The 22973-nt window shown below is 42.4% G+C and overlaps 1 protein-coding gene across 1 annotated transcript in view; it reads left to right on the top strand.

Moving 5' to 3' along the window:
• Positions 1-22973, top strand: part of LOC140491788 (uncharacterized) — a 220685-nt gene that overhangs the window by 192620 nt on the left and 5092 nt on the right. Inside the window, exons 16-18 of the mRNA XM_072590190.1 lie at positions 5306-5359; positions 18350-18436; positions 22641-22679. Of these exons, the coding sequence (XP_072446291.1) occupies positions 5306-5359; positions 18350-18436; positions 22641-22679 (180 nt within the window). The remainder of the gene's footprint in view (positions 1-5305; positions 5360-18349; positions 18437-22640; positions 22680-22973) is intronic.

Here is a 22973-nt window from a genome sequence, read left to right as displayed (position 1 = left end):
GCTATCTCGTGTCCCCTTTTTGCCCTCCTAATTTCCTTCTTAATTATACTCCTACTGCCTTTATACTCTAAAGATTGACTCAATCTCTCATGTCCATACCTGACATATGCTTCCTTATTTGTCTTAACCAAAACTTCAATTTCTCTAGTCATCCAGCATTCCCTACACCTACCAGCCTTTCCTTTCATCCTTACAGGCATATAGTGTCTCTTGACCCTTATCTCCATTTTGAAGGTATCCCATTTTCCTGCCATCCCTTCAACAGCAGACATCTACCCCCAATCAACTTTTGAAAGTTCTTGCCTTATACAGTCAAAATGGGCCTTCCTCTGATTTAGAACTTCCTTTTAGATCCTGTATATCCTTTATCATCACTATTATAAACTAATAAAACTATGGTCACTGACACCTAAGTCACCCACCCTGCCTTATTTCCCAAGAGTAGGTCAAAGTTTGCACCTTCTCTTGTAGGTACATCCACATACTGAATCAGGAAATTTTCTTGTAACTCACTTAACAAATTCCTCTCCATCTAAACCCTTAACACTATAGTAGTCCCACTATATGTTTGGCAAGTTAAAATCCCCTAACATAACCACCCTATTATTCTTACAGATAACTGAAGTCGCCTTAAAAATTTGTTTCTCAATTTCCTGCTGTCTATTAGGGGGTCTATAATACAATTCCAATAAGGTGATCATCTCTTTCTTACACTCAGTTCCACCCAAATAACCTCCCTGGATGTATTTCCAGGAATATCCTCCCTAAGTACAGCAGTAATGCTATCTTTTATCAAAAACGCCACTCCCTCTCTCACCCCCTTTTCTATCCTACCGATAGTTCTATCCTGGAACATTAAGTGACCAGTCCTGCCCATCCCTGAGCTACATTTCCGTACTTGCTATGATATCCCAGTCCCATGTTCCTAACCATGCCCTGAGTTCATCTGCCTTCCTTGTTAGGCCTCTTGCATTGAAATAAATGCAGTTTAATTGATCAGTCCTATCTTGTTCTCTGCTTTGTTCCTGCCTGCCCTGACTGTATGAACTCGCTCCTTTTCCCAACTGTACCAGTCTCCGATTGATCCCTTTCCTCACTATTTCCCTGCGTCACACCCCCCTTCCGCCTTAATAGTTTAAATCCTCCCAAGCAAATCTCCCTGACAGTATATTAGTCCCCTTCCAGTTCAGGTGCAATCCATCCTTCTTGTACAGGTCACTTTTACCCCAGAAGAAATCTCAATGATCCAAAAATGTGAATCCTTCTTGCCTGCACCAGCTCCTCAGCCATGCATCCATCTGCTCTATCCTCCTCTTCCCACCCTCACTAGCTCATAGCATCAGGAGTAATCCAGATATTACTACCCTTGAGGACCTCCTTTTTAAATTCCTGCCTAACTTTCTATATTCTCCCTTCAGAATCTCATCCTTTCCCTTCCTATGTCATTGGTGCCAATGTGTACAATGACCCCCTGGCTGGTTCGTCTCTCCTTTAAGAACATTCTGCACCCTGTCTGAGACATCCTTGATCCTGGCACCACGGAGGCAACACACTATTCTGATTTTTCGTTGCTGGCTGCAGAAACATCTGTCTGTGCCCCTGATTAGATAGTCTCCTAACACAATCGATCAATCGCTTGGAACCCGATTTACTCCTCATTGCATTAGAGCCAGTCTCAACACTGTTCGTGCAACATTCCCCTGAGAGTCCATCACCCCCTACATTTTCGAAAACAGCATATTTGTCTGAAATGGGGATAGCCACAACAGACTCCTGCACTTCCTGCCTAGCCCACCCCCTTCCTTTCCCAGGGATAACCCATCTACCCAACTGTATGTGTGCCTTTTCTCCTTTCCTATAACTACCATCCACCCCCACCCCCACCCCCACCACCACCACCCCACCCAGCAGACATTGCATGTTGAATTGAAAGTAGCCCAAGTTTTTTTTCCCCCCAGGGGACATCATCTTGGTAAAAGGTGATTTCAATTTTTAAAATGAATTCTGCCATGGGCAAAGAAGCACAGGATCCAAGCTAAGCATGCCTAGAATTCCCAGTTAGCCAATTTGAGTGTTCCAAAAAGAGATGTTGTAAAGCTGACCAATCAGTCACAAAAAGCAGAACATTGCCTCTAATTTCTCTGTCTCAAAAACTCCTGGCAATGACCTGACACTCATTAACCCCCTTCCCCTTCACCTTCTCAATCCACCTCACAGTTCCCCTCCGCCATCTGAAACTCATTACTTTCTCCCATGTTGAGACTATCACCTCCTTCCCTCTTCTCCCCAAACCAGAGACTCCCAGTAAGCCTCCTATTCCCAGACATGGAGATTCACTGGCACAGTTCCAGGCCTCAGCGCCCTATGAATGAGCTGTTAATCCATCTACCAGGAAAGTAAATGTTGTAGCATGTGAAGTGCTGTGGCACAACATATGTGGCTGTAGACTGTAGGTTTGTCAAATATTGTAGGTTTGCTGAGTCTAATGTAAACAGAGAACCCAAATTGACTTGATTAGTTCAGCTCTGCTGAGTTGAATTTATGGGGAGGCAGTGGTGTCGTGAAAATGGCAGTGGATCAGTCATCTAGAGTCCTTGGCTAATATTCTGGGAATATAGATTTGAATCCCACCAGGGCAGATGGGGGGAATTTAGATTCATTAAAATCTGGAGTTTTCTTTTTACAAAAACTAACCTAATGGTGACCATGTTGCAAATCAACGTCTGATTCCAAGGGAATCTGCTTTCCTTACCTGGTCTAACCCACGTGTGATTCCAGACCCAAAACAATGTGACTTACTTCCGACTGCCTTGTGAAATGGCCTCAAGCCACCAGCTCATTGGCACCTAGGGATAAAGTCATAGAGAAATACAGAACGGAAACAGACACTTCACTTCAACTCGTCCATGCTGAACAATGATCCTATGTAAATCTAGTTCCATTTGCCAGTATTTGGCCCATGTCCCTCTAAACCCTTCCTATTCATAGACCCATCCAGATCCCTTTTACATGTTATTATTGTAGCAGCCTCCACCACTTCCACTGGTCCATAAATGCACCACCCTTTGCATGAAAACGTTGCCCCACAGGTCCCTTTTAAATCATTCCCCTCTCACCTCAAACCTATGCCCTCTAGTTTTTGATTTCCCCGCTCCAGAGAAATTACTTTGCCTATATATGCTATCAATGTCCCTCATGGTTTTGTAACCTCTATATGGTCACCTCTCAGTCTCTGATGCTCCAGGGAAAATAGCCCCAGATCTATTCAGCCTCTCCCTATAGCTCAAACCCATCCACCCTGGCAACATCCTCGGAAATCTTTTCTGAACTCTTTCATGTTTCACAACATCCTTCCTGTGGGAGGGAGACCAGAATTGCATGCAGTACTCCAGAAGTGGTCAAACCAATGTCCTGTGCAGCTGCAACATGTCCTGCTAAATGCCTATCCAACTCCTATATTCAATGCACTTACCAATATTGGCAAGCATATAAAACGCCTTCTTCAAATCCTGTCTACCTGTGACTCCATTTTCAAGGAACTATGAATCTGTACTCAAAGGTCTCTTTGTTCAGCAACACGTCCAGGGCCTTACCATTAAGAATGGGCCATAAATGTTGGCCACGTAAAAGTTAGAACAAAGAAAATTACTGAACAGGAACAGGCCCTTAGGCCCTCCAAGCCTGTGCTGATCCAGATCCTCTGTCTAAACCTGTCGCCTATTTTCTAAGGATCTGTATCCCTCTGCTCCCTGCCCATTCATGTATCGATCTAAATACATCTTAAATGACGCTATTGTGCCTGCCTCAACCCACCTCCACTGGCAAAGCGTTCCAGGCACCCACCACCCTCTGCATAAAGAAATTGCCAGGCATATCTCCCTTAAACTTTTCCCCTCTCATCTTGAACTTGAGACCCCGAGTAATTGAGCCCCCCACTCTGGGGGTGGGGGGGGAGAGCTTCTTGCTATCCATCCTGTCTATGTCTCTCATGATTTTGTAGCCCTCAATCAGGTCTTCCATCTTTTTAATGAAAATAATCCTAATCTACTCAACCTCTCTTCATAGCTAGTGCCTTCCGTACCAGGCAACATCCTGGTGAAACTCCTCTGCACCCTTTCCAAAGCATCTACGTCCTTTTGGTAATGTGGCAACCAGAACTATACACAGTATTCCAAATGTGGCTGAACCAAAGTCCTATACAACTGTAATGTGACCTGCCAACACTTGTACTCAATACCCTGTTTAATGAAGGAAAGCATGCCAAATGCCGCCTTGACCATTGTATCAACCTGCGTTGCCACCTTCAGATGTTTACATCCGATGACTTTGACTTTAAACAAAATTCCTCAGTTCAAAATCAGGAGTGTCATTACCTTTTTGAAAGTAAAACTTACCTACCACTCTTACATATAGAGATTTTGAGTATGAAGAAACATTTCCTGTACCTCTAAACATTGAAAAACATACTTCCTTCGTCCATGGCCCAGAAATTGTTTCATCAAATAAAAAAGTTCCCATTTTCCTGCACCTGATGTAAACTGTTTGACCAATTCGAACAAAGATCAGGAAACCAAAATGCTACAAGTTTTGGAAATCCAAATTTTAAAAAGCAAATGCTGGAAATACTAGCTGCATTCTTTAAATTAACTATTTGTATTACATTTGCTCTGGCATGTATTTTTGGTTCCTCAAGCATTTCTAATGGGCCTGCACTGATATATATAAACATGTATGTTAGAACCTTGGTGATGCTCAATACGAAAAGATTGAAATGTATTTATTTATTGTCACATACATCTTGAAGATATGGTGAAAAGTGTTTTGTCACCATAATCCAGCATTTTGAGTTACAAAAATAAATTATTTGATAAGAGTACATCTTCTGTTCAAATTGGGTCTCACACACGACTCCAGGGCTTCTGCAAGGTATTCTGGGCCTCCAGGAATCCCACTTCGGGAGCAGCAATGACGACGCAGATGCCCCAGGAGACCCTGGCTCTGCTGCTATTGCCATCTCACCAAGTCTAGGCTCCGGGCTTACCACTCCCAGGAGATCCCTCTCTGGGAGACGCTGCCAACAGTCTGGGTTCCAGGCCTACTGTTGCCAGGAATCCCGATTCATTTCTAAATTCTTGAATTTTAAAGTTTCTGGAATGAAAACTCCAACAGTCCAAATATTCAAGCCACTTTTAACAGCTCAGTACTAAAACTCTAAGTATGTTTATTAGATTAAGAATTATTTTCCATTTCTGAGAGTTATGCGCAGTTATTATCTCCATACATTCAGAACAATGATTCTTTTCAGGGTTTCCCAGGACTGAGGGGGCTGAAGGGAGACAGAGGTGAAAAAGGAGTCAAGGTAAGAGACATAATACAACGATTAATTTAAAAGTGAAATTCATCAATTGCACCATTTTTATTTATGATTATAATGGGTCAGAAGAAGACAAAAGTGATTGTTAACTTTCTTTAATGCATTCATCTGGTACAGACATTGCTGATTGGACCTTTATTGTCCATTCAAGTTGTCCTTAATAAGGTGATGTTGAGCAGCCTTCTTAAACTGCCACAGCCCATTTGGTATAGATGGGCCCACAATATATTTAGAAGGGGTAGTTCCAGGGGTTTTGATCCAATGACACTGAAGGAATAGCAATATATCTCTAAGTCTGGATGGTGAATGATTTGGAGGGAAACTTGCCATGTTTCCATATATCTACTTCCTAGTCCTTCTATAGAGTAATGGAATTGGGTTTAGAAGATGCTGTCAAAGAACCTTGGTAAATTTTTGCAGTTCATCTAGTAGCTACTGTACTGCTGCCAAGAATTGATGATAGAGGGGTGAATGTTTTGTGGATGTGGTGTCATTCAAGCAGACGACTTTATCCTGGATGGTGTTAAGCTGCTTGAGTGTTGTTGGAGCTGCATTCATCCAGGCAAGTGGGGAGTGTTCTATCACACGCCTGGCCAGTGGTGGAAGGATTTGGGGAGTTGGAAGATGAATTACTTAGAGTCGTAGAGCACAGAAACAGACCCTTTGGTCCAACTCATCCATGCCGATCAGATACCCCAACCCAATCTAGTCCCACCTGCCAGCACCTGGCCCATATTCCTCTAAACCCTTCCTATTTATATACCCATCCAGATGCCTTTTAAATGTTGCAATTGTACTAGCCTCCACCACTTCCTCTAGCACCCTTTGAGTGAAAAAGATGCCCCTCGGGTCTCTTCTATATTTTTTCCATCTCACCCAAAACCTATGCCCTCTACTTCTGGACTCTCCACCTCAGGAAAAAGACTTTGTCTATTTATCCTGTCCTTGCCCCTCATGATTTTATAAACCTCTATAAGGTCACCCCTCAGCCTCCGACGCTCCAGGAAAAACATCCCTAGCCTATTCAACCTCTCCCTACAGCTCAAATCCTCCAACCCTGGCAACGTCCTTGTAAATCTTTTCTGAACTTGCTGCAGGATTCCTAGCCTCTGCTTTTGTAGCCACAGTATTTCTATCTAGTTCAATTTCTGGTCAATGGTGTTCCAGGGTTTAGAACGTTTAGAAAGAACAGGGAGGGTGGAAAAAGATGAGGGGGTGTAGCATTGTTAATTAGAGAGTGCAGCACAGCTACAGAAACGAATGTCTACTGAGTCAGTAAGGGTGGAAGTTAGGAACAGCAAGGGAACAGCCACCGCATTGGGGGTTTTCTACAGACCACCTAAGGGCAGTAGAGAGATTGAAGATCTCATAGGCGAGCAGATTCTGGTTGTTGTTATGGGTGATTCAACTTTCCCAGTATCGGCTAGAACCTCTTAAGTGCACATGGTTTGGATGGAGCCGTTTTTGTCAGGTGTGTTCAGGAGGGTTTCCTTACTCAGTATGTAGACAGACCGACGAGGGGAGAGGCCATTTTGGATTTGGTGTTCTGCAGTGAGCCAGGACAGGTGTCAGGTCTCGCGGTTGGAGAGCACTTTGGTGAAAGTGATCACAACTGCCTCACATTTAGCATAGCCTTGGAGAGTGAAAGGAGCACTTACCGAGGGAAGATATGAAATTTGGGAAAAGGAAATTATAACGCTATCAGACAGGAGCTGGGAAATACAGACTGGGAGCAATTGTTCCACAGGAAGGGCACAGCAGACATGTAGAGACTATTTAAGGAGCTGTTGTTGCGAGTGATGCACAAATTTGTTTCTCTGAGACAGGTAAGAAGGTGTAAGATTAAGGAATCTTGGATGAAGAGAACAGAGGAAATTCTCGTCAAAAGGAAGAAGGCAGCTTATGTAAGATGGAGGAAGCAAGGATCTCGAGTCAGGGTCACCGAGATGTACAGCATGGAAACAGACCATTCGGTCTAACCTGTACATGCCGACCAGATATCCCAACCCAATCTAGTCCCACCTGCCAGCACCGGCCCATATCCCTCCAAACTCTTCCTATTCATATACCCATCCAAATGCCTCTTAAATGTTGCAATTGTACCAGCCTCCACCACATCCTCTGGCAGCTCATTCCATACACGTACCACCCTCTGCGTGAAAAATGTTGCCCCTTAGGTCTTTTTTATATCTTTCCCCTCTCACCCTAAACCTATGCCCTCTAGTTCTGGACTCCCGACCCCAGGGAAAGGACTGCCTATTTATCCTATCCATGCCCTTCATAATTTTGTAAACCTTTATAAGGTCACCCCTCAGTCTCCGACGCTCCAGGGAAAACAGCCCCAGCTTGTTCAGCCTCTCCCTGTAGCTCAGATCCTCCAACCCTGGCAACATCCTTGTAAATCTTTTCTGAACCCTTTCAAGTTTCACAACAACTTTCCGATAGGAAGGAGACCAGAATTCCACACAATATTCCAACAGTGGCCTAACCAATGTCCCGTACAACCACAACATGACCTCCCAACTCCTGTACTCCATACTCTGACCAATAAAGGAAAGCATACCAAATGTCTTCTTCACGATCCTATCTACCTGCAACTCCATTTTCAAGGAGCTATGAACCTGCACTCCAAGGTCTCTTTGTTCAGCAACACTCCCTAGGACCTTGCCATTAAGTGTAAAAGTCCTGCTAAGATTTGCTTTCCCAAAATGCAGCACCTCTCATTTATCAGAATTAAATTCCATCTGCCACTTCTCAGCCCATTGGGCCATCTGGTCCAGATCCTGTTGTAATCTGAGGTAATCCTCTTCGCTGTCCACTACACCTCCAATCTTGGTGTCATCTGCAAACTTACTAACTGTACCTCCTATGCTCGCATCCAAATCATTTATGTAAATGACAAAACGTAGAGGACCCAGCACCGATCCTTGTGGCACTCCACTGGTCACAGGCCTCCAGTCTGAAAAACAACCCTCCACCACCACCCTCTGTCTTCTACCTTTGAGCCAGTTCTGTATGCAAATGGCTAGTTCTCCCTGTATTCCATGAGACCTAACCTTGCTAATCAGTCTCCCATGGGAACCTTGTCGAATGCCTTACTGAAGTCCATATAGATCACATCTACTGCTCTGTCCTCATCAATCCTCTTTGTTACTTCCTTAAAAAACTCAATCAAGTTTGTGAGACATGATTTCCCACGCACAAAGCCATGTTGACTATCCCAAATCAGACCTTGTCTTTCCAAATACATGTACATCCTGTCCCTCAGGATTCCCTCCAACAATTTGCCCACCACTGAGGTCAGGTTCACTGGTCTATAGTTCCCTGGTTTGTCTTTACCGCCCTTCTTAAACAGTGGCACCATGTTTGCCGACCTCCAGTCTTCCAGCACCTAACCTGTGACTATCGATGATACAAATATCTCAGCAAGAGCCCCTGCAATCACTTCTCTAGCTTCCCACAGAGTTCTCGGGTACACCTGATCAGGTCCTGGGGATTTATCCACTTTTAACCGTTTCAAGACATCCAGCACTTCCTCCTCTGTAATCTGGACATTTTGCAAGATGTCACCATCTATTTCCCTACAGTCTATATCTTCCATATCCTTTTCCACAGTAAATACTGATGCAAAATATTCATTTAGTATCTCCCCCATTTCCTGTGGCTCTGCACGAAGGCCGCCTTGCTGATCTTTGAGGGGCCCTATTCTCTCCCTAGTTACCCTTTTGTCCTTAATATATTTGTAAAACCCCTTTGGATTCTCCTTAATTGTATTTGCCAAAGCTATCTCATGTCCCCGTTTTGCCCTCCTGATTTCCCTCTTAAGTATACTCCTACTTCATTTATACTCTTCTAAGGATTCACTCGATCTATCCTGTCTATACCTGACACATGCTTCCTTCTTTTTCTTAACCAAACCCTCAATTTCTTTAGTCATCCAGCATTCCCTATACCTACCAGTCTTCCCTTTCATCCAAACAGGAATATACTTTCTCTGGATTCTTGTTATCTCATTTCTGAAGGCTTCCCATTTTCCAGCCGTCCCTTTACCTGCGAACATCTATGCCCAATCAGCTTTCGAAAGTTCTTGCCTAATACTGTCAAAATTGGCTTTACTCCAATTTAGAACTTCAACTTTTAGATTTGGTCTATCCTTTTCCATTACTATTTTAAAATGAATAGAATTATGGTCACTGGCCCCAAAGTGCTCCCCCACTGACACCTCAGTCACCTGCCCTGCCTTATTTCCCAAGAGTAGGTCAAGTTTTGCACCTTCTCTAATAGGTACATCCACATACTGAATCAGAAAATTGTCTTGTACACACTTAACAAATTCCTCTCCATCTAAACCTTTAACACTATGGCAGTCCCAGTCAATGTTTGGAAAGTTAAAATCCCCTACCATAACCACCCTATTATTCTTACAGAGAGCTGAGATCTCCTTACAAATTTGTTTCTCAATTTCCCTTTGACTATTGGGGGGTCTATAATACAATCCCAATAAGGTGATCATATCTTTCTTATTTCTCAGTTCCACCCAAATAACTTCCCTGGATGTATATCCAGGAATATCCTCCTTTAGCACAGCTGTCGTGCTATCCCTTATCAAAAATGCCACTCCCCCTCTTCTTTTGCCTCCCTTTCTATCCTTCCTGTAGCATTTGTATCCTGGAACATTCAGCTGCCAGTCCAGCCCATCCCTGAGCCATGTTTCCTTAATTGCTATGATATCCCAGTCCCATGTTCCTAACCATGCCCTGAGTTCATCTGCCTTCCCTGTTAGGTCCCTTGCATTGAAATAAATGCAGTTTAATTTATTAATCCTACCTTGTCCCTGCCTGCCCTGACTGTTTGATTCACTTCTGTTCTCAACTGTACTGGTCTTAGATCGATCTCTTTCCTCACTATCTTCCTCGGTCCCACCCCCCCACCTTACTAGTTTAAATCCTCCCAAGCAGTTCTAGCAAATTTCCCTGCCAGTATATTAGTCCCCTTCCAATTCAGGTGCAATCCGTCTTTCTTGTACAGGTCACTTCTACCCCAAAAGAGATTCTAATTATCCAAACATGTGAATTCTTCTCTCATACACCAGCTCCTCAGCCATGCATTCATCTGCTCTATCCTCCTATTCCTGCCCTCACTAGCTTGTAGCGCTGGGAGTAATCCAGATATTACTACCCTTGAGGACCTCCTTTTTAAAATTCTACCTAACTCTGTAATCTCCCTTCAGCGTCTCAACCTTTTCCCTTCCAATGTCGTTGGTTCCAATATGAACAATGACCTCATGCTGGCCCCTCTCCCCCGTGAGAATATTCTGCACCCTCTCTGAGTCATCCTTGATCCTGGCACCAGGGAAACAACACACCATTCTGCTTTTTCTCTGCTGGCCACAGAAATGTCTGTCTGTACCTCTGACTACAGAATCCCCTAACAAAATTGATTTCTTGGCAGCCGACGTACCCCTCATTGCATTAGAGCCAGTCTCAATACCAGAAGCTTGGCTGTTCGTGCTACATTCCCCTGAGAATCCATCACCCCCTACATTTTCCAAAACAGCATACCTGTTTGAAATGGGTATATCCACAAAAGACTCTTGCCCAAGCTGCCTACCTCTCTTACCCTTCCTGGAGTTAACCCATCTATGTGACTGTATCTGAGACTTTCCCCCATTGCTATAACTGCCATCCATCACATACTGTTGCTGTTGCAAATTCCTCATCGCTTCTATTTGTCTCTCCAACTGATCCACTCGATTTGATAAGATTGGCATCCAACAGCATTTGGGTCAGATATAATCCACAGTAACCCTTAAACTCCCACATCTGACAAGAAGTAAATATCACTACAAAGGCCATTTTTGCTCCTTCACAATCTACAGACCCAGAAAATAACACCGTCTTATTCCTCTACAAACACTGCCCCAGATTAAATTAATAGCTATGGCTTATATTTTAAGTTTAATCAAGAGACTTATCTCCAAAAACATCTAATCAAGAAAGAATCCACTGTACCCACTACTGCAGCCTTTCTATTGGACAGACTTAAAACAACAATTAACTTATCTGATTCTGTGCTGTGAACTTCGCCCAACAGTTACTTCAAGTTTAGATGTGGATTTCACTGTTTGTTAATTTTCCCAGTTGCACTCCGATGTGCAACGATACACGAATTCAAACAGCAAAGGCGGTAACTGTGCAGGTTTTCTCTCTCTCTCTCTCTCTCCTGCACTGTCCTCACCATGTCCTTCCTTTGTCTGCCCTTCTCTCTTTTAAACTGCTGTTGTTTTGACTTTTTTTTTCCCCAAAGTTCCAAAACAATGCAACAGCACATAAAACAGTAATTGCTGCTCCTGGAATTTGAGGAAGTCACATCCAACACCTAAAATACCTCAAAAAGAGGAGCAGCTCTTCCAGCCAGAAATTTTTCCTGTCCTCCATCTTGGATTTTACCCAGAATCCTAGCACAGCTTTAGAGGATTACAGACTTGTTAGAAAGGAGCTCAGAATTGGACTGAGGAGAGCCAGGAGGGAGCCTGAAAAAGGCTTGGCAAGAAGGATTAGGGAGAACCCAAAGGCATTTTACTCATACATGAGGAATAAGAGAATGATCAGGGAGAAGGTAGGGCCAATCAGGGATAGCGGAGGGAACTTGTGCATGGAGTCTGAGGAGATAGGGAAAGCCCTAAATGAGTTTTTTGCTTCGGTTTTCACCAAGGAAAGGGACCTTGTTGTAAATGGAAACTTTGAGGAACTGGGATACAGTCTTGACTAGATCAAGATTGATGAAGATGATGTGCTAGAAATTTTGGAAAACATTAAGATTGATAAGTCTCCAGGGCCAGACCAGATTTATCCTAGGCTGCTCCAGGAAGCGAGAAAGGAGGTTGCTGAGCCGCTGGCAAGGATATTTGCTTCCTCACTCTCCACAGGAGTCCTACCGGAGGATTGGAAGGAGGCGAATGTTGTTCCTCTTTTCAAGAAGGGTAATGGGGAAATCCCTGGCAATTACAGACCCAGTCAGTCTTACATCTGTGGTCAGCAAAGTTTTGGAAAGAATTCTGAGGGATAGGATTTATGACTATTTGGCAAAGCATAGTGTGATTAAAGGCAGTCAGCATGGCTTTGTGAGGGGCAGGTCATACCTCACAAATCTTATTGAGCTCTTTGAGCAGGTGTCAAGACAGGTCGACGACGGTCGAGTAGTGGATGTGGTGTATATGGACTTCAACAAGGCATTTGATGATGAGCCATGATAGGCTCATTCATAAAGTCAAGAAGTATGGGATACAGGGAGATTTGGCTATCTGGATTCAGAATTGGCTGGCTGACAGAAGGCAGAGTGTGGTTGTAGATGGAAAGTATACTGCCTGGAGGTCCGTGTTGAGTGGGGTCTCACAGGGGGCTCCGTTCTTGGGCCTCTGCTCTTTGTAGTTTTTATAAATGACTTGGATGAGGAGGTTGAGGGGTGGGTTAGTAAATTTGCAGATGACACAAAGGTTGGAGGTGTTGTCGATAGTATAGAGGGCTACTGCAGGCTGCAGTGCGACACAGACAGGATGCAGAGCTGGGCTGAGAAATGGCAGATAGAGTTCAACCTGATAAATGCGAAGTGATGCATTTTGGAAGGTCGAACTTGAAGCTGAATATAGGATTAAAGACAGGATTCTTGGCAGTGTGGAGGAACAGAGGGATCTGGGTGTGCAAGTACATAAATCCCTCAAAGTTGCCACCCAAGTGGATAGGGTTGTTCAGAAAGCATATGGTGTTTTGGCTTTCATTAATAGGGGGATCGAGTTTAAGAGCCGCGAGGTTTTGTTGCAGCTCTACAAGTCCCTGATGAGACCACACTTGGAATATTGTGTCCAGTTCTGGTTGCCCTACTATAGGAAAGATACAGAGGCTTTGGAGAGGGTGCAAAGAAGATTTACCAGGATGCTGCCTGGACTGGAGGGCTTGCCTTATGAAGAAAGGTTGAATAAGCTTGGACTTTCCTCTCTGGAGAGGAGGAGGAAGAGAGGAGATCTGATCGAGGTGTACAAAATAATGAGAGGAATAGGTAGAGTCAATAGCCAGAGACTTCCCCAGGGCAGGATTGACTGGTATAAGAAATCATAGTTTGAAGATATTGGGAGGAAGGTATAAAGGAGACGTCAGAGGTAGGTTCTTTACACAGAGAGTTGTGAATGCATGGAATGCATTGCCAGCTGTGGTGGAAGCAGAGTCATTGGGGACATTTAAGTGACTGCTGGACATGCCCATGGATAGCAGTGAGTTGAGGGGTGCGTAGGTTAAATTACTATATTTTACATTAGGATTAAATCTCGGCACAACACCGTGGGCCAAAGGGCCTGTTCTGTGCTGTACTTTTCTATGTTCTATGTTCTATGGTAACCTCCCCAGGATATTGAATGTAGAGTCCCAGCAATGGTCGCAGACACAGCCACAAACACATCTTTTTGACAGGTTCCACCTTTGCCCTGCACAGGACAATGTTAAAGAGATTATCTGAGGAAGGGGGGTTTCAGTAGACCCCTGTGTAGAACTACAGGGAAGGTGTGGTGGGGGGGAGTGGTGGAGAGCGAGGGCGGGAGGTCAGTCATTTGGAGATGGTGCCTGGGCTCCCATCGATGTCCAGGACGGTTCTCGGCAGCATCTCGGTGAGCCGAATTTACTTTAATCACTGTAAACAAAAGATGAGATCGGTGCTGGAAACAAGTCTTTGATGTAATGTTTCTATTGGAACCTCGAGATCTCCATCGGATAATCTGATATTCAGATAATTGATATTCGGGTAATTAAGGTTCCTCTGTACATGGAGAGACCTCTGAGTGAACAAGATATCTGACACCCCTGTTCCCCACTGAAATAACTGAAATATGAAGGCTGGCATTCTGTCATCAAGTCAACTTTTATTTACACATCCGTAGTACATGATACTGATGTAGTTGGCACAGATCCAGCTACTGTAGTGAGCAGAACCCCGAAATACCTGGGTTTTTTTTAGTGAACAGGACATCTGACACTCCTGTTCTTTTTTTTAACAGAATGTCTGACTTTTTTTTAAACACTTCTTTTTTCTTTTCTAAGACCCCCACACTACCGCCTAATAGTGGTAGTGCTTATTTTTCCCCAGCACCCATGTTGTACAGGTGTGAGACACAGTCAAAGACACAAGGTGTGCAAATCTTTATTCAATTTCCACCACCATGAAGAAGAGACTCCTGCACATTTCTTTTTGCTTTTTTTTTTCTTGTTACAAGGTGTTTGAATCTTTATTCAGTTTCCACCACCAGGAAGGAAAGAAATACCTGAGTAGCCAGTGACTAGCAGTGCCCTTCACATCAAAGGGCAATGCTGTGTGATCAGTGAAGGGGAGGGCAGGGATTAAATCAAAATAGAATTGGAGGGGGAAATAAAACACTCCACTCCCTGCGGCGCCCACCTCTCCCTGAACAGCTCAAGGGTTGGTGGACACCATGTGCTCTTTCTCCAGGGACACCCGCGCTCTAACATAACCGTGGAAGAGGGGCAGGCAATTGACTCTAACGACCCCCTCCACGGCCCGCTGCCTGGACCTGTTTATGGTCAGTTTGGCCAGGCCCAGGAGCAGACTACTCCTGTACTTATATGTCAAGCAGGACTCTCTGATTGGACCAGATTAACAGCCCCAATCAGGGAACTCATTCTCTGAAGTCCACCTCGTTGACATCATTACACTCACAACATTCCTTCCCCCTCTGAGTCTGGGACATAGGCCTTTTGTTTCTAACTCCTCCTATGGTGTTTTAGCACCGGATCAGTTTCCTCCAACTCCCCCTCTGATACAGGCGTTGTGTAATGCACCATAATTTGCGTCTTGCGCCTGGAGCATCTCGAAAGAAATTCATTCTCATCTTCGGGTGGCAAAGGAGCCAAGGCGACCTCCACTGTATCCATCTCCGATTCCGAGGTATCTTCAATGCTTGCTGGAGAGGGAGAACCCCAGGGTTCTGTAACGGTCGGCAAGTCTATCGAGAGTCTGGGCATGTTTGTGAATTTGCAGCTTTCATATGGTCCATGTGCTTGTTCAGGGTCATCACACCAACCTGAATGTTATATTTCACTGGACCTGTCCTCGCATCGACCATGCCCCTTACCCATGTAGGGTCATTCCTGTAGTTCTGATACCAAATTTTGTCCCACGAAGTAAACTGTCTCTATCACTTAGTTTTGTGTTCAGCATTGGCATTCCTGATACCATTTCTTCCTTCTTTATCTGGGTGTATTTACACTCTGCATTCGCCAAAATCCTGGATGCATATGCTATTAGGTGTTCCTCTTCATTGGACCAGCTGAGAGTTAATACTAATTCAGCGCTGTACGGGAAGGCATCACATGTCAATTCCAGATCTCGTTTGGAATCATAGTGTACCAACACCAGAGAGGCTGATAGCTGTTTCTTCATTTCCCTGAAAGCTATGCCTTGGTTATGCAACCATTTCCAAGGCTTACCTGCCCTTTTCCTTTAAGATTTCATTCAAAGCTGCCAGAATGGAGGCCAGGTTATATATGAACTTTCCATAATAATTCATCAGCCCAACGATAAATCTAAGCTCCCTTACAGATGTAGAAGCCAGGGCACCTTTGATCGCCCTCCCTTTACCTTCCAATAGGTGTAACCTGGTCTTGTCAACTCTGTAGCCTAAGGTCACTTGGGGTGCCTGGACGTTTTTCCCTCCTAAAACATATTCCCACCTGGGAGAATCATCTAAGGACTATGTCCAAGTTCTTGAAGTGCTCCTTATTGGTCTTCTGTTATTAGCACATCATCTAGATAAATGGCAACCTTGTAAAATGTTCTCCATCATCTGTTCAAATATTGCACAGGCTGACAATATGCCAAATAGCAGTCTTGTATATTGATACAAACCCTTCTGGGTATTAATTTAGCATACGTTTGAGAATTCTCATCCAGTTGTAATTGCAAGTACACACAGCTTCATGAAGGATAATCACCTCCACCCCCAACCACCACCAGCAGCTTTACAGATAAATCCTCAATACAAAGGATTGGGTATTTATCCAGCTGAGAAAAGCAGTTTACCATTTGCTTAAAATGCCCACGAATCTCTGTTGGGGCTTCACAATTGTTATGACCAGGGCTGCCTGTTCCACAGACTGGACTGGCTTGATGATTCCTTCATTTTCCAGCCTTCTGATTTCAGCCTCTGCTTTTGTCCATAAGGCAAATGGCACAAGGCAGGCCTTGCAGAATCATGGAATTGCTTCCTGGTCATTATGCATGGTGGCCTTGGCTCCTTTGATAATGCCCAGACCTTCCGGAAAAGCATCTGAGTATTTAATTCCGATTTCACTCAGGCAGCCATTTTATAATTTAAAAAATGTCAAGACAATGTAGATGAATCCTTCTCAATATTTGCATGATCAAGCTTGGCCTGAACCTTTAACTACAATCAGTGGTAACTGAACTAGTTGCTTTTCATAACCAAAGTTGTACCCTTCATAGAATCATAGAATCCCTACAATGTGGAAACAGGCCCTTCAGCCCAACAATCCACACCGACCCTCCAAAGTGTATCCCACTCAGATGATTTCCCTTACCCTACATTTACAAGTTCAGGGTGGCTAGCACTGCTGCCTCACAGTGCCAGGGATCCGGGTTCGATTCCCGCCTCAAGCAACTAATGCACCTAACCTACACATTCCTGAACACTATGGGCAATTTAGCATGGCCAATACACCTGACCTGCACATCTTTGGATTGTGGGAGGAAACTGGAGTACCCGGAGGAAACCCACGCAGACACAGGGAGAATGTGCAAACTCCAGACAGACAGTTGCCTGAGGCGGGAATCGAACCCGGATCCCTGGCACTGTGAGGCAGCAGTGCTAGCCACCCTGAACTTGTAAATGTTCTCCGTCTAGCCAAGATCTTGCACAAACTTACGGGTTAGAGTCCAGAGTGAATTTTGTTAAAGACTAGTTCTGTGATCAATGAAATGGTCGCGCCAGTATGGACCTACATTATAACCTCATGACCGTTTAAACAGACATGTACTTAGATTCTGATTTTGATGTTGTTAATCAATTTAACTGTTCCAAACCAGATGAAGGTGGATTCTCTCCAGGCTGTGCACTTTCTTGGATACTGGACTATGGGTTCTCTTACTCAATTTCGGCCCAGTGGAACTCTTTGCCTCAAGTCCACATACAAGCAGCAACTACAATGGCTTGCCGGCCTGGATACTGAAGAAAATGTTACGTGTTTGGCCGAGGCTTGGCTTGGTTTTGGGGTTTTGCAGTGGGCTGACCTAGTGTCCCTCCATTCAGAGTATGCCCTGAGTGAGGCTATACAATTGCCTTCACTCAAGCGGTGTTTCCCAAGCTCAGTCAGAATGACGAGGGTGTCCACTTCCATCAGAATACCCTGCAACTCTTATGTTCCAGTTGCCTCCTTTTCCAATGATAAAGCCAATAGTGGTGCCTGTTTGAGGTCTAGTTGGGTTTCAGCTAGTAGATGCTTTTGCATGGTTACAACATTTATCCCACTCCTATTACCACTGAAGTAACTCCACAGAGGCTGATAGCCCATCACCAAGTCATCTTTTATTTACATTGACACTGATCCAGCTTCCTCAGAGTGAATATGATGTCAGACACTCCTGTTCTTATCAGTCACTGTAACTACATGTGCAGCAGGAAGTGCACCCTCTATAGTTACAGAACCATCAAGCATAGCATTTTAAAAATACATCAAATGTTGCAGGCAACTGCAAAAGTAAAACTTGGTTAAATGCTTTATCAGATTGTGAATTTATTCCTGCATTATGTAACGTTCTGCACTGATAACTGAATTTCACTGCATTTTTATAAAAGGTAGAGAAAGAAGTGTGTATCTTGTACACAGATAAACATTGGCTGATATTGCATCAACATTGGATTGGAGTGAAACATTTACCTCGCCCTTATCTCCACAGGGCGAGAGAAGTTATCCAGGTAAAAAAGGAAGCAAGGGGCAAAAGGGAGAACAAGGACCCCCTGGGTTAGATCAGCCGTGTCCAGTGGTATGTGATTTCTGTTTTATTATCATAGAAATATGTCCAGTAATTTTGCTGCTCGGGGAAAGAGCACATTTTGTTTTTTAAAGTTTTGTAAAATTTCGACTTATACGGAACATCCATGTCACTTCAATTAGAGAATGAAATAAAGGAAACAATTTGACAGAAGACACTTGTATTTGCAAATAATACACAGCACAGAAGTGAGACATTCAGCACAATTAGTCTATGCTGGCATTTATACTCTACTTGCATGTTCCCTGATTTTATATTTCCACTCAGTAGAATTCCTAGGTCTGTGTTTACGAGCAGCTTCTGGAAGTGGAAGCCAATGGGTTGGCAAACTAATGTTAAAATCATTAGAAAATGAAAACCAGAAATGCAGTAAGTAACTGATATACAGCCTGACTCAGGCCATTTATAAGTTTAGCATAACTTCATGTTGTACGTATAATTGGACCAGGTCTGCACCTCACCATCTGCCATCGTCCTCTTTAATAATCCGGACCTATAGGATCCGCTTGGTCCAATGTGGAAGAGAAAAAACATTTATTGATTTAACTAGAAGAAGCACATGTATTGAACAAGGATTAGTTTATTGTATATTAGCCACTAGTTGCATTGATATGATCAACATTGTTACAGAATGTTTGAGGCAGACCTGGACATTAGGTCTAATTCCTTCAAGGTCCCAAGCTAAAAGTCCCACAGGTCCATATGATATTATCATAAGTGAATGGTCTTTAAAGGACTCATAAGTCTTTACCCTTTCAGACTCTCAAACCTGACACAATGCCCCTTTCAAATTCCATGCCTCTAGAAAGTAATCCTAGTTTTTTGTCAGCATTTTAAATTTTCATAAGGAAAAATAGATTTGGAGTTTTAATACGTTCCAGTTGCTTTTGAAATATAACATTTTCTGCATAACACTGTTATTTCAGTTTAGCAAAATTTAAGGCCCTACTCAGTTTCATACAATAATAATTACTATCTGAGCATACCAAAAGGTACAGTTTGTAGAAATTATAGATAATAACCTTACTTTGACTGAACTATTTGATTCCTCTAAAGAGAGTGCATTTTTTAATGTGTATAGCTATAAGAAGATTAGATCAGTACTGAGTCCCAAGGGTATTGTTTGTTATGTATATAAATGATTTGGATGAGAATTTAAGAGGCATGATTAGTAAGTTTGCAGATGACACTAATATTAGTGGTGTAGTTGAATGTGAAAAGGTCTACCTAAGCTTACAAAGGGACCTTGATCAATTGGGCCATTGGGCTGCGGAGTGTTAGATTTGGATAAATGAGAGGTATTGCATTTTGGTAAAACAAACAAGGGAAGAACTTGTACAGTTCGTAGTAAGGCCCTGGGTAGTGTTATCGAACAGAGAGAGCCAGGGGTTCAGGTACACAGTTCTTTGAAAATTGCATTACAGGTAGACAGGGTGGTTAAGAAGGCATTTGGCACATTTGCCTTTGTTGTTCAGATCTTTGAGAATAGGAATTGAGATGTCATCATATTGGGGTTGTCCAGGATGTTGATGAGGCCACTTTAGGAATATTATGTACAGTTCTAGGTGCCCTGCTACTGAAGGATATTATCAAATTGGAGAGGATGCAGAAATGATTTACAAGGATGTTGCCAGGACTGGAAGATTTGCATTATAAGGATAGGCTGACACATTTTTCACTGGAATATAGGAGGTTGAGAGGTCACCTTATGGAGGTTTATAAACTCATGAAGGGCATGGACAAGGTGAATAGCAAAAGTCTTTTCCCTAGGGTGGGGCAGATCAAAACTAGAGGGCATTGATTTAAGATACGAGGATAAAGATTTAAAAGGGGCAACATTTTCACACAGCGGATGGTTCAAATGTGGAATGAACTGCTAGAGAAGTAGTGGATACAGGTACAGTTAAAACATTTAAAATATATTTGGACAGGTGCTTGAATAGGAAAAGTTTAGAAGGATATGGGCCAAACAGAGGCAAGTGGGACTTGTTTAGTTTGGCAGACTGGTCAGTATGGATGAGTTGGACTGAATGATCTATTTCCACGCTGCATGACTCAAACTTGATTTGCATGGTACCTTTAACATATTAAAACATACTAGGTATTGATAATACTTTGATAATACATATAAAACATACTAAGTATGTTATCAAAGCAGTATTATCAAAGAAAATTAGATATTAGATCATGGGTTTGATCATAGATTTTAAGGAGCATCTAGATGGACAGAGCTGAAAAATTTCCTTCCCTAAAGTCTTAAGATGACATCTACAAGGTATGGTCAACCACAGTTGAGACTGCAGACACAGAAAAGAATAGGTAGTTTTTCACAATTACAGCCAAGTCGGATATCATTTGTCACTTTTTTTTTTTGAGGCTTTGGTAGAAGCAGAAATGTGTTTGGATAGATTTAAGCTTGGAATTGTGAGACTGATGGACACAGATTTAATTGCTGTTGAAAGTTTAAAAGTTTTACGGAGGAAAAGTAGACAATTTGTAATGACAGAAGGTCAAAGTTCAGTTTTTTGATGACTGATTTGAAGCAGAAAAGCCCATTAAATAATATGCTATCATTTGGTGGAAAAATAGGTTAGTTTTCCATTAAATGGCACTTACCATATTTAAACATCCAGTAAATGATTCTGATGGCACCTAGTAAATATATAAAATACACTTTATTTGGTATGGAGTTAGAAAAGACTGAAAATCTTTCTGCATCTTGAAATTAAATAATCCGGTAAAAAATAACCAAAGCTACCTCTAATTGGACAAAGGGGCAAGAGTAGGCCATTTTACCCTTTGAGCTTGCTGCCCATTCAGTAAGATCCTGCCTGATCGGTTATGGTCTTAACTCCACTATCTGCATGCTATAATCCTTGACTCTGTTATGAATAAACCTATTTAACTGCACATTTAAAGACCCAGCTTTTACCACCGTCTGGGGAAGAGAATTCCACACTTTTACGAACTCGCTAAAAAAATAAGATTCTTCTCCTTTTCAGTCCTAAAAGAAATATATCATTTTTTAAACTGTCATTTAGTTTTTAATGTGTCCTAAATAGGTTCACTCAATGCATTGTGCAAAAGTGATTAGTCCCAGCAGGCCATGGGTTGTTTTCTCATTGTAGGGAAATTGGTGGTAAATTCAACCTGAGGGGCACCATACCTCAGGTAAGGGGGCAAGTTAACCTCAACCAGCACAGGAATGAACCCACATTCTTGGCATTACTGCACACTACCCAGCCAACTGTGATAACTGACCCCCATGCACCATAGAATGTGTAATTTATGACATACAAGAAGAAATTTGTTGTTTTCTGCTAAACATTATTGTTTGATATCAATTTTATGAAACTTGACAACTTAATGACATTTAAATCAATGTTTTGTATTATAAATAACTAATCAATTAACCTTCAAGATTACATGACATCAAGCTATGCTGTTACAATAGGCATAAACATTTTAAAATAACGGAAATTCTACACTGTTGAAGGTGTTCTGCTTCTGTTGAGTTATTGAAAAAGTTAGATGCAGTTAGATCTTCATTTAGGTTCATGCTATTAATCTCTGATAATATCACCAGGAATGATATTGGATTGCTGTGTTTTCAAAGATGAATTTCAAAGTCAAATTAAATGAGTGTGATTTAGTGATTTCTCAATTATTTGTTCAAGCTGCAAATGGAAAGTATTGATTTTATAACTCATGCATAAACAACATATATTCTGTTAAGCCTTTATATCATAATAGTTGCACAACCTATTTTAATATTGAGAGTAAGAAATGGTTTAGTCACTTTTACCCATAATAGGTCTTCTAATAGTGTTCCCACAAAACAAAATCAAAATCGCAAAAAGCAAAATGGAGCAAATGCTAGAAATTTGAAATAAATACAAAAATATTCTAGAGAGTCAGCTGACCAGGCTGTACATGTGCAGAAAGCAGGCAAGCTAATGTTTTCAGGTGTGGACCTTCATTATTCTGATTTGAAACGACATTTACCGGTTCCTCCTCAGATTCTGGTGGTCCCGCTTAGGTTTTTCTAGGTTTTGTATATCCTGTCTGTGAGACAATCCTCACTGTATAGCATGACTCCAACAACCACCCTGCCCCCACCCAAAAACAATCTGAATTGATCAAGGCGAAATAACGTCATTCATTTATTAAATTCTTGCATCTATGTCCATTACAGGGCCCAGATGGCCTGCCGATTCCAGGATGTTGGCATAAGGTAATTTACTTATGCTTCCCTAATTCATCTGCGAACAGTCAATTTTAATGTTACATAATGTTAATTTGTTGAATGATTCCACTGGTTTAATAAACAAATGTTCAAGATTTGTTCAAACAATGCAATGGAGACTGAGCAAAAAGCTAAATTAAGTCATTTCAACAAATAAATTATGATTGCAATGCTGAGAGTTTATCTGTAGATACAAATAAGATACTATATTAAATAATGCCTATGTGAAAGTAGGTTTATAGAGTTATTGTGGGAGTAATGAACAAGTGTTGTCTTATGAAG

Source organism: Chiloscyllium punctatum, chromosome 20, assembly GCF_047496795.1.
Source record: "Chiloscyllium punctatum isolate Juve2018m chromosome 20, sChiPun1.3, whole genome shotgun sequence".
In the NCBI taxonomy this organism is placed as follows: Eukaryota; Metazoa; Chordata; class Chondrichthyes; order Orectolobiformes; family Hemiscylliidae; genus Chiloscyllium; species Chiloscyllium punctatum.
Note: the sequence above shows the minus strand (reverse complement) of the source record. Positions and strands in the feature narration are given on the sequence as shown.